Raw genomic sequence first — 12639 nt, forward strand, 5'->3', positions numbered from 1 at the left:
AATATTTATTTCAAAAATATATGACTATTGGTCATGGACGGAGGAGGGAGTATGTACTAAATCCTAGAGTTGCACAAACGCACAAGATCTTCAGCCATCATGCCAATGTAATAGTCGTATAGAACACAAGCGTGTCGTGAAGTAGCTTCGTCTGTGAATCTGTGGATGCAACCCGAATCAAGAGACGCATAAATCTTGCAGCAATCATCGGATACGTGCCTCTCAATCAAGTAGCAAAAGGCATATAAAACATCGTCGAAGCAATTAGGGATTGTTCTCAAGTGTTGATAGCATGGATCATCATATGGTTCCGACGACATTGCGATTGTTGCTACACCAATCACTAGGAAACTAATGAGCATCATCCTATTCGATATACAAATCATGATAGTTTTATTTTTGTATGTAATTAAAAATATTTTAATTTTGATGTTTTTCTATTTATATATGAATATATGTAGAGGCTGTTACAGTTCAATTTAATGATATCAATTGTAACATATGTATGTGACCAATTCAAAACGTTTCCGACCTTTTAAAATGAATAAAGATAATGTTTCATTCACCACAACTTCATTGTAACTTCTTTTCACAACACAATTTTAGCTAAAACTACTTAGCTATTACATACTTAATTCAATATGTACAAAATCTCTAAATTATTTGAAGAACGCATTGTGTTTTTTGTTATTATACATACTTAATTCAATATGTATAATGACAAAAAAATTGAAAAATGTCAGAGATTTATGTCTTGTGTTTGGCGTATAGCAATGACGTGATTTAATAATAAAGTGAATTTATTTCACAGATTTAGGTCTGATCGACTGGTAACCTATTCATACTTGATAGATTCATTTGGGGAAAAAAAATCCAAAACCTAATTGCATGCACTCCCCTCGACTTTTATGTATTTGCAACTTTACCCAAATCTTTTTCAAATTTCTTTTATGCATTATAATTCAAATTTATTCTAGGAATTGTGGGCCATATAATTAAACTATTAATGGGGTGTGTACGTACCCCATTAATGCTTACCTTCTTCCTAGTTGTTTCTTTGCGTCTAATTTAATTAGACATGTCTATGGTTCAGAAATCGTCGGTTCCGGTTCTATTGAATATTGTTGATTCATCATCGGCCAGTCAACGACACATATTATAACTGATTTTGATTTCCATAATTTCTTAAAAACACACAAATATATTTACTTTATTTACTACAATAGCAAGAAACTTGTATACTAGTAAAGAATATTTATTTCATATGATTGTTAAGTGGTTATGGATGGAGGAGGGAGTATATACTATTAAACCCTAGAGTTGCACACACGCACAAGTACGTCAGCCTGCCGGCCAATGTAATTGTCGTATATGAAGCAAGCGTGTCGTGAAGTAGCTTCGTCTGCGAATCTTTGGATGCAACCCGAATCAAGAGACGCATAAATCTTGCAGCAATCATCGGATATGTGCCTCTCGTCCAAGTAGCAAAAGGCTAATAAAACATCGTCGAAACAATCGGGAATTGTCCTTAACCGTTGATAGCATGGATCATTATATGGTTCTGACGACAGTGCGATTGTTGCTACACCAATCACTAGGAAACTAACGAGCATCATCCTATTCGACATACATATCATGATGGTTTTATTATTTTTGTGTGTAAAAATATTTGTATTTGATAAGTTGAGCACAATATATGAATATATGTGTAGAGGCTGTTACAGTTCAATTTAATGATATCAATTGTAACATATGTATGTGACCAATTCAAAACGTTTCCGACCTTTTAAAATGAATAAAGCTAAAGTTTCATTCACCACAACTTCATTGTATCTTCTTTTCATAACACAATTTTAAACCAAAGCAAATCCTCGCACAACTAAGCTACTTAGCTACAAATCTCTAAGAATTGGAAGAAGTAACACTAATGCATGTTTCTTCTCATATTCAATTTTTTTTTATTGTACGTTTTTGTTCCTTTTAGCCGGCTTGAACTTTGTACTGATGATTGCTCACCACTTGTTGTGATTCGAGCCTTTTGTTCAATAAAAAAAAGTCGTTTCATGGGTTACTTTTGTAAAAAAGTAGATTTTTACAACAAAAATTCTGCCAAAACTAGAATTCATGAAACTGGCTCGGAAGATGGAACCGCCATAAACCGGCGATTTTAACCTGAACCGGAATGGCTGATTTTCGATTCGAAACTTAAACCGCCAAATCCTTGATGAACCGGAAAGAAACAACTAGGAAGAGCTACAAACTTAATTTATTTGGAGCTCATAATTTTCAATCATAACCAACACATCATGGTTTTATTATTATCTAATAAAGTCTAAACTAGTCATAACCGAAAAGAAACAACTAGGAGAGGACAAACAATGCAACACCCCCTTTTTCGCTATTATATTCCACGTATATCGGAATCATGCTATTGATTATTGAATATCTAAACTAATCAAATTATTTGGTAAGTAGTGTAATTATAGCTTGAATCTATAACAGAGGGTACACAATTCCAAAAAATGATTTATAATTATTAAATACTATTATTCTATTTTTGTAAATTAAGTTCAAAAGCAATTTCTGAATGCAGTTGCAATTTTGTAAATTTACTTTTATTGAGTGTAGTTACCTAATTTTCCATAACACACAATTCAGTAAGCAAGAGTGGTAAGGTGCAACGCAGCCGAATTGTGACATAATTTGAAAAGGTAAGGGGTAAAATGCAAATACATAAAAGTTGAGGGGCACATGCAATTAGGTTTTGGGTCTTATTGATTTCCCGAAATGAATCTCTGAATAATGCACAGCTCACACCTAAACTTGCCAAATAAATTCACTTTATTATTGCAGCCATACTGATACAAGATTACTTTTATATCGGGTTACGATTGCAGTTGCAGCGAACAAAACACGGAATTCGATCGTGAGAAGAGAGTTCTGAGCGTGATGGCGATCGTGAGGCGTTAGGGAACTAGGGTTTCTCGTGAAAACCCTGGTCGTGCGAGAAGGAGAAAAATAATAAATTCGTTTATTAGATTTCTTGGTTCAATTAGAAAGTAACAACTTTATTATACTCTCCATCCATGAAAATAATCATAGTAGGGTGAAATGTGTTTTGGTGCAAAATTCATAAAGTAAAAAAAATAGAGACAAAAAGTGATTAAAGTATGGTTAACAAAATATGAAACTCGCATTATTAAATAGAATAATGTCTACAATAATAGATAGTAAAAGTTAATTTTGACGAATAAACATATACTATGTTAATAAATATTTCAATTGTCAAATAATAAAGAAAATTGAACAACAAGTAAAATTTTAAGTGAGGGGGTAAACTTGCAAATACATAAATCTAGAGGGTGCATGCAATTGGGTTTTGGGTGTTTTCAATTTCCCAAAGTGAGTGTACCAAGAATGAAATAGCTCAGACCTAAATAAATCTATGAAATAAATTCACTTTAATATATTAGCACGTCATGCACAGCACATTAATTACATTCGAACGGTCAGACATAAATATAGGACGGTTTTCATACATTTTATTATGCATATAGTTAAGCTAAAAATTATACCATGACTCTAAAACTTAGTATTATATTTATTCGTACATACATGAATCAACATTAAAATGTTAGTATGATGTTAATCTGAAATTAAATGTATATTATACTATACAAATATTAAATTTTAGGAGATAATAATAAATAAAAGAAGACATAATATATCATCATTAATAAATTTTAGTAATAACAAATGGGGTAAATTGTCGTAAAATTAAGTTTGGTCAATCCCACAACTTAAAAAAATAGTCGGTTAATATTATAATTTTAATATTTTTTTCTATTATCCCATGGCAAAAATTATCACCGTGCTACACATCTGAGTAAAAATCAAAGACGTGGCTGACTAGGTGCATTAAACAAGCATTTTAAACGTAGTATCTTTTGTATGCGACACTATACATAATTTATCCGAAATCCCAAATTATGGGATAACTGATAAAAATACTATCAAAGTTATATTGTAATCGGCCATCTTTAATGGAAGCGCGGGATTGACCATAAATTGAGTGAAAAAGAACGAGTTATATATTAACAAATAAGTACTAAGTTAAATATCGAAAAGTGGACAACAATGCTTGACCAACGGGTCGCAGCATAGTTGGTAGCGCGGAGTTGTGGTGACCCTGAGGTCACGGGTTCAAACCCCGCCACTCGCTGGAAGACTTTCGGCCTTAATTCGCAAGCCCGGTCGAGCAGAATTAGTCGGATTTCGCCAAAAGGCGAGTTCAGTACACATGTGGTTAACCCAAAAAAAAAATGAAATGCTTGATATAAAAGAGAATTAGTATAGTTAGAATTAGAAAGTGAAACCCCATCACATGACGCCACATCTCATTTAGCTTTTTTTGAAAAAAAAGTTTATTATAGCAATATTAGGTATTTGAATTTATTAGGTGTGGGTTTGTGACTAAATTTTTATTCTATAAGAGTGGAGTCTCTAGATGCATAACACCACCACCAACACATATCTCGATCACATTAATCTCCCTTTCTCTCTCTCTCTTTCACTTGTGCTGCAAAAAATCAAAATTTGTTGGCTTTAGTTCTTTTGATCAAGACTTTAAAGGTTTCAATTCTTCAATTTAAAAATCTATGATGAATTCATACTTAGTTTGTGGCCTTACATTCGAAGTTTTATTTTTTGAAAAATCTCCAATTTGTGTGCATAATTTTTTAAAAGTCCTTTTAATAAAAATCTCTCAAGTAAGTTTTTTTTAGTTTTTCAATTTGAACAAAATCTCATTTATAATTAATTTCACTACTCTCTCTCTAGATGTTCAAGATGCATTGTATGATCATTGCCTGTTTACTAGCCGTAGCTGCTCACCGCGTGAGCAGCTCCGAGCTCGTTCCATTCACCAAAGTTGCCTTCGCAACCGAAAGGAGAGCAGGTGGCTTGTATACACCAACATATTTTATTTTTTCCCAATAATTTTCATTAATCATTTATTCATATATAATTATTTCGTTTCAGTTTGTATGGACGGGTCACCGGGGGGCTACCATCACTCGGCCGGATCAGGAGATGGAGCCAGAAATTGGCTCCTCTATCTCATGGTAATTATAATTTCAAACCTAATTTATTTTACTATATATAATACATTTTTTTTTTATCATTTCTCATTAATTTCCTCTATATAGGGAGGAGGATGGTGTGCAGACATTGCTACATGCCAAAGCTACTTCAATATAACTAAAGGGAGTAGCAGATTCAGCCGATTCGAAAATTTCACAGGGATTCTTAGCCCAGACAAACACATAAACCCGGGTAATTATAAATTTTTTAATTAATTAACCCTAAACCCTAGAAATTAATTCATTGTGATACTACAAATTATCACTATTTACATAAATAGTGTATATTTTTTTCAGATTTCTACAACTGGAACCGAATTTACGTGGTCTACTGTGACCAGTCGTCTTTTCTCGGAGACAGTGAAGTCGATGGCCCGGTAAGTTAATTCCGACATAATTGAAATTACTTTATTTTTTTAAAAAAAATATATACAAAAATGAATTCATGTTGTATTTAGGAGCACAAGGTTCAGTTCAGAGGGTCCAAGATATTTGATGCTGTCGTGGAGGACCTTTTGGTCAAAGGAATGGCAATTGGAAAAAATGTAATTAATTCCTTTAAATGATTTTAAAATAGTGCAATATCATTTGAAAATTAAGTAATAGTGTATTTTACAGGGGTGCGATCATATCATAACTCATATTTATGTGATAACCTAATAACCCTATCATTTTATGGGTCAAAAGTTTTATTTTTACTAAAAATGATATTTATACACGATAAAACGATATTTTTTCGGCATGCATAAAATGATACTTTTATTCCATAATATGATATTCTGTTCCATAAAATGATATTTTTCGTCCATAAAATGGGGGTTATTAGGTTATCACCATAAATATGGGTTATGATATGATCACATCCCGTATTTTACATATAAATTTATGTGTAGGTAATTCTCTCGGGCAGATCCGCCGGGGGCCTAGCGACCATCCTTCATTGTGACGGCTTTCGAGCACGTCTCCCCATTGCCTGCAGGGTGAAATGCCTTTCGGATGCTGGATTTTTCATTCGAGCGTAAGAATTCCAATTTATACACTAGTTATTTTATTTTTTTCATCTTATAGCTTTTCTTGTGTTTTTTTTGTGTAGTGAGAATGTCCCTCACGCGGACTATAGAGAGCAATTTTTTGCCTCGACCATCAATCTCCATGTATGTACACGTACTTTAATAACTTGTGATATTTTTCTTTATTGAAATCATCATTAATCATTTTTCATAATCTTGTACTCCTATTACAGAAAATATCCAGATTTTTGCCCGCCACATGCACAAAAAGAATGGATCCGAATTTGGTAATTAGTGACATCATATTATTAGTATTAATTAAAAAACAAAATGAAAATTTGTTATTTACTAGTACTAATATATTTTACAAAAAAAACTTTGTAGTGTCTCTTTCCAGAAAATATAGTCGGAGATGTTCGAACTCCACTATTTATACTTAATAGTGCATTTGATTATTACCAGGTACACTATTTTTTTTACATTTTGCAATTATTCATTAAACTACAAATTACAATAGAGTTCTGATTAGTTTTACAAATGGTATTTTTTAAATTTTTTTAGGTTCGAAACCGTTTGGTTCCTGAATCGTCTCCCGATTGGGAAAGATGGAAAATGTGTTCGAACGATCTGAGCATTTGTACGGCTTCTGATAAACAGTTGATAACTGGTATAGTATAGTATATAACATCCAACTTGACTTGCTTTTATTAATGTTAATATTACATTAATTGAGATTAATTTAAGTAATGGAAACAGATTTTGGGGATGCATTTTTCAAAGGCGTTAGAGAAATCCTCAAAAATCCTTCAGGAGGCATGTTTATAGATGCATGCTATGCTCATTCAGTATCAAATGATGAGCACTATTGGTCACCCAAATCCACTGTAAAATTGGGAAATTTGGTGAGTTTTTTCTTGTACAAATTAATGTCAATTGTTTAAAAATCTTTTTTTTTTATTAATATTTAGAAGATAATTAATTTATTTATATTTGCAGACCATATTGGAGGCCTTTGCTAACTGGTATTTCGATAGAGATTCAGTCACATTTGTTACATCTTCCAAATTTTTTGAGATTTGTACTTATTGAAGTATGTAATAGCTAGTTTTAGTTGTGCGAGGACTTGCTTGCCCATTTTAAGTATATTGTTTAAAAATGGTGTTATGAAAAGAAGATACAAAAAAAATATTAATGAATGTATGAAACATTATAGTACTATATATATATTATTGTAATTAAAAGGTCGGAACGTTATAGTGTATATGTTTCAATTGATATCATTAAATTGAATTGTAACAGCCTCTCTATAGTATAAAAAGAAATTAATTGTCACCACAACCCCATCTTTCAAATAGAAAAACAACAAAATTTTTACATACAAATATAAAACCATCATAATGTGTACTATATCGAATAGGATGATGCTCATTAGTTTCCTAGTGATTGGTGTAGCAACAATTGCAATGTCGTCGGAACCATATGATGATCCATGCTATCAACAATTAAGAACAATTCCTAATTGCTTCAATTCGGTTTTAGATGCTTTTTGCTACTTGGACGAGAGGCACGTATCCGATGATTGCTGCAAGATTTATGCGTCTCTTGATTCGGGTTGCATTCATAGATTCGCAGATGAAGCTACTTCACGACACGCTTGCGTTCTATACGACTATTACATTGGCATGATGGCTGACGATCTTGTGCGTTTGTGCAACTCTATGATTTAGTGCATACTCCATCTGTCCATAACCAATAACCATATATTTATGAAATAAATATTCTTTACTAGAATAAAAGTTTCTTGCTATTGTAGTAATAAGTAAATATTTATGTGTTTTTCAGAAATTATGGAAATCAAAATCAGTTATCATATGTGTACAAAAATATCTTAAGCTATGAAAAAATAGTGACTCCACCTATTTTGGTTCATAATCATTGACGAGCCAGTGACAAATCAACATTTAATAGAACCGGAACCGACGGTTTCTGAACCATAGGCGCGTCTAAACTAGCAGCAAAGAAACAACTAGCTAGGAAGAAGGCAAACTTAATTTTTTGGAGCTCATAATTTTCAATTATAACCATGATAACACAACACCCCCTTTTTTTTAATATAATTCTCACTTGCTTCGATTATTCTCGAATGACATTGGCCTCTCATATAATAGTAGTATTAATTATACAATAAAAATCCAAATTAATTATAAGTGGGGAGGGTATGTTAATTAAACCATAAAATAATACAAACAATTGTAGTATTCATACAATTAGTACAAAATGCCACATTTATTCATACATTGAAAGGAAATAGGAAAACTCAAGAACCAAATTACACTAATTTGGCTCTGAACCTCCTTGAACACAACATAGAAACAAACACACACAAATATACATACATATGTTGATGCATATCAACATATGTATGTATCCCATTATTCTATTTGATGACCTCTTAGCCGACCGTGGGAGTTACAACGACGAAGCCACGCGGATCGACAAATACCCTCACACGGGTGCATAGGAATGGCCACTCCCCCAAACTTAAATAATTGCTAGTCCTCGAGCAATGAAGAAAAAGAACTAAAAGAAGACTTTGATTTAAAGGGGTTTAGACATCATCATTGTTTCAAAGAGTATGGAATACAAGAGCATATCAAAATATAAATTCTATAAAGTCAAGTCGTCGAATACACTTTTACTACTAACTCATATATCACCTTGGATTCATGCTTCTCTCAAGATATGTGTATGTGTACCTCACTCTCAAAAGTGTATGTATAGAAATAATACTCTCAAATCAAAATACAAGTAGTGTACAAAATATCTTAAGCTATGAAAATTAAATAATAAAGATATAAGACAAAACAAATACAAATCAAATCATCCAATGTTTGACATCTACGTTGGTATACTGTTCAAACAACATATATATTAGAAGAAACCTCGACCTCACAGTTAAAAGTCTGTCTCAAATAGTCCACTACATGACTTTGTAACACTAGGCTAAATATATGACGTCCTTCAAACACTCTGAGACATTTCATGTTGGAATATGGAGGAGGAGTTTGCTTCAAGAATCCAACTTTGGTTAGGAGAATCTGTCAATCAATTTCAAACAACCATTACCATATAGGAGTATATACATACATATAGTAGTATGAGGAGATGGAGAAATGTACCTCTATAGTGTTCAAACTTAATGAAACTGAGGTTGCATTCCGTAATTGGTGAAGCATACTAAGAAAGTTGGTATGATTGTCACAGTGTATACTCTCATAAATGTCTAAGTAGACTTGTTCCAACATCGGGAGATTCACCCTTGCGCATTGCCAAGCTTTAGGAGCCTCGTATCTAAATGAGGTTAACAACGGAGCAGAAATCTCTTTGGCTGAAAAGGAATATGTTTTGTCGCTGATTTGATTGATTTCAAGAGCTCTAAGCTTTGGAGCGTTTATAACAAGGCCTTTCCAGTAATGATTGGTGAGAGTCAGAGTAAGCTTCTCCAGCTGCGGGAGGCCGGAAAAGGGGTCCCTCGTATGGTGATAATCGTCGAAGATGAAAAGGATGTTGTGAAGATGAATGGTTTTCAAATTTGGTAAAGAGAGGCGTCCAGGTACGATAACCGTGCCGAACCAGTCCCTGAGCTCGAGCTCCCGCAGCGTCTGGCAGGTGAGAAACGCTGCGGGAAGCCTCAGATCGAGGCCGCTGAGCCCGTGGAGGCGGAGGGATTGAACGCCGTGATTGATGGCGTAGAGCACCCATTCCTCCATGAATTCTCGGTTAACATAGCCCGGATTGTCGTATGAGAGGTGGAAGTCGTGGACGGCGGCTGTGGGGTCACGGTGAAAGAGAAATTGGGAGACGCGTTGGCACTGAGGGAGGATTTTGGGTCGTAACTCGATAGAGTTACAGCGGAAGCCGCTGGGGACGTGGAAGTGGAAGCGGAGGCCGGTGAGTGAACGCCACACGTTTTTCCATCTATGGGAGAGAATCATGGTTTTAACGGCTTCATATATGTCGATTTTAGCGAGGATGAGTAGAAGAACATCATCGGGGAGTTGGCTCATTCGGTCTTCCTCCATTGCTCCAAAATCTACTGTTTTAGGTTATATGTGATTTTACTCTAAACAATAGAGGCGGATATATATTTATAGAGTGGATTTTGAACCTAAATTTCATAATAAGGAAAATAGAAGATTTTGACAAAATAATGGAGAGAGTGGAATAATAAGGAAAATAGACATAATTCATAATAAGGAAAATAGAAGATTTTGACAAAATAATGGAGAGAGTGGAATAATAAGGAAAATAGACATAATTATAATTAGACATAATTCATAATAAGGAAAATAGAAGATTTTGACTTAAATTTCCTATATACTCCCTCAGTCCCAAGATAAGTGACTTACTTCTTTCGGGCACGGGATATAAGGAATGGTATTTAAATAAGTTAAAGTGGAGAGAGTAAAGTACTCCATCCGTTCCATAGTAATAGAGGCATTTTGTTTTGAGCTCTCGTTTTGAAAAAATGATAATAAATAGTTAAAGTGGAGAGAGAGAAAAGTAAAATAGAGAATAATGTAGTTAAGAGTCTTATCTACAATATTCTCTTTCTTACTTTACTATTTCTCCATTTTAACTATTTATTATTACTTTTTTTAAATTAGTGCTCAAAACAAAACGCTTTTATTACTGTGGAACGGAGGAAGTATGAGAGAAGGAAAAGTAGAGGAGAGAAGCGAGAATAAAGTAGGTGGAGAATAAAGTAAGAGAGATGACTTTTTGCTAAAAATGAAAATAGGTCACTTATAGTAGGACACTCCAAAAAGGAATACAAGTCACTTATCTTGGAACGGAGGGAGTAATTACGAGATCAACTAATTAAGGAAAATAGTAGGTTTTGACTCGGCTCATTTTCTCTTCCTCCATTGCTCGAAAATCTACTAATAGAATTATTACTAGTAGATCACCTAAATGTGCAAGGATTGCTGGTGCATGATGGATTTGGCTACAAGAGGTTGTTGTTGAGGGGCAAAAATGTCATTTCACTATCATCCAAATTTTATTTTAATTTCTTATTTTTTCTATTTTCCTTTTCAATATTTTAGTTTTTCAGCCTTGTATAAGTAACGGGGAAACTGTTTTCACGCAAGAGTTTTTTTTTCACTATAATTTTCACTTGCTTCGATCATTCTTGAAAGACATTGGCATGTCATATAATAGTAGTATTGATTATACAATAAAAATCCAAATTAATTATAAGTGGAGAGGGTATGTTAATTAAACCATAAAATAATACAAACAATTGTAACATTCATACAATTAGTACAAAATGTTACATTTATTCATACATTGAAAGGAAATAGGAAAACTCAAGAACCAAATTACACTAATTTGGCTCTGAACCTCCTTGAACACAACATAGAAACAAACACACACAAATATACATACATATGTTGATGCATATCAACATATGTATGTATCCCATGATTCCATTTGATGACCTCTTAGCCGACCGTGGGAGTTACAACGACGAAGCCACGTGGATCGACAAATACCCTAACACGGGTGCAAAGGAATGGCCCGACAACGGGTTGGGTTATTGGCACAATGATGGCAGTCACCGATGAGTTCTCTTCCTCAATTATGCCCACGGCCTTAAAGCCCAGAGTCCCCACCAGCTCCGGCCACGAACTCTTTCCTATACATACATACGTACGCACCCGTGAAATGAGTTTTTTTTATTAGAAAAAAGGCTCGAACCGCAACAAGTGGTGAGAAATCGTCAGTACAAAGTTCAAGCCAGCTAAAAAGAACAAAATCGTACAATAAAAAATAAATTGAATATGAGAAGCAACATGCATTAGTGTTATTGCATATAATTCAATGTATATTTACCTTGACAAATAAAACTCATTGCAATTGATTGGAGATGATATAGAAATATTGATTTGTGTGGTTTCTAGTGTTATCATAAAAGGGGTATTTATAGGATAAATGCAATGACATTGTGCATGCAAAACGTGCATTGTCTTATTTCTCTAGCCTCTCAATAGTTATCTTCATTTTGTGGTCTTTACATTTTTGTGTTTAAATTAAACTCATTTTAAATATCTAGATTTTTTTGTATGTAGTCCAAAATGGTCAAGCCATAAATATGGAAATCTAGAAGTACTTAGAATATAAAACAATTACAAAAACAATAAAATTGAAGCAAACGAGCAAATGTCCTCCTCCACCATCAAAGAGTATAGATATCTCAATGGCTTCAACATAAAAAAAAAAGTCCTAAAAATATGTTAAAACAAATAGTGGTGTTGTGTGTTGTCTACTCATACAAAAAACACGGACCATATATTTATTGGACGTTGTATAGCTAAACATAAAAGCGGTCTAACAACTATATATTAATAAAAATGTACTCCATCTGTCCCATTAAAAATGCAACGTTTTCCTTTTTGGATTGTCCCACTAAAAATGAAACGTTT

General features: G+C 33.5%; 2 protein-coding genes across 2 annotated transcripts; one reads left to right on the forward strand and one right to left on the reverse strand.

The window, feature by feature from the left end:
* Positions 1-4529: 4529 nt before the first annotated feature.
* Positions 4530-7878, forward strand: LOC125198849 (pectin acetylesterase 11-like). Its single transcript, XM_089062045.1, has 11 exons — positions 4530-4632; positions 4840-4957; positions 5041-5123; positions 5208-5334; positions 5439-5518; positions 5600-5686; positions 6035-6159; positions 6235-6295; positions 6385-6438; positions 6536-6610; positions 7651-7878. Exons 2-11 carry the CDS (start codon positions 4840-4842, stop codon positions 7876-7878), a joined length of 1038 nt encoding a protein of 345 aa, XP_088918171.1. The 5' UTR covers positions 4530-4632.
* Positions 7879-8886: 1008 nt separating this feature from the next.
* LOC148923973 (F-box/LRR-repeat protein At3g26922-like) lies at positions 8887-10233 on the reverse strand. Its single transcript, XM_089061654.1, has 2 exons — positions 9331-10233; positions 8887-9249 (listed from the first exon to the last, which is right to left on the reverse strand). Exons 1-2 carry the CDS (start codon positions 10231-10233, stop codon positions 9067-9069), a joined length of 1086 nt encoding a protein of 361 aa, XP_088917780.1. The 3' UTR covers positions 8887-9066.
* Between the last annotated feature and the right edge of the window lie 2406 nt (positions 10234-12639).

The sequence above is a fragment of the Salvia hispanica genome, chromosome 6, assembly GCF_029641045.1.
Source record: "Salvia hispanica isolate PSC_SH4W2 chromosome 6, Shi_PSC_v1, whole genome shotgun sequence".
NCBI classification, from domain to species: Eukaryota; Viridiplantae; Streptophyta; class Magnoliopsida; order Lamiales; family Lamiaceae; genus Salvia; species Salvia hispanica.

Coding starts and splice junctions, on each gene's coding strand:
- LOC148923973 (XM_089061654.1), bottom strand. CDS start 10,233: ATGGAGGAAGACCGAATGAGCCAACTCCCCGATGATGTTCTTCTACTC. Junction 9,250..9,330: donor TAAGTTTGAACACTATAGAG/GTACATTTCTCC, acceptor ATTGATTGACAG/ATTCTCCTAACCAAAGTTGG.
- LOC125198849 (XM_089062045.1), top strand. CDS start 4,840: ATGTTCAAGATGCATTGTATGATCATTGCCTGTTTACTAGCCGTAGCT. Junction 5,335..5,438: donor AGACAAACACATAAACCCGG/GTAATTATAAAT, acceptor TATTTTTTTCAG/ATTTCTACAACTGGAACCGA. Junction 6,160..6,234: donor GCTGGATTTTTCATTCGAGC/GTAAGAATTCCA, acceptor TTTTTTGTGTAG/TGAGAATGTCCCTCACGCGG.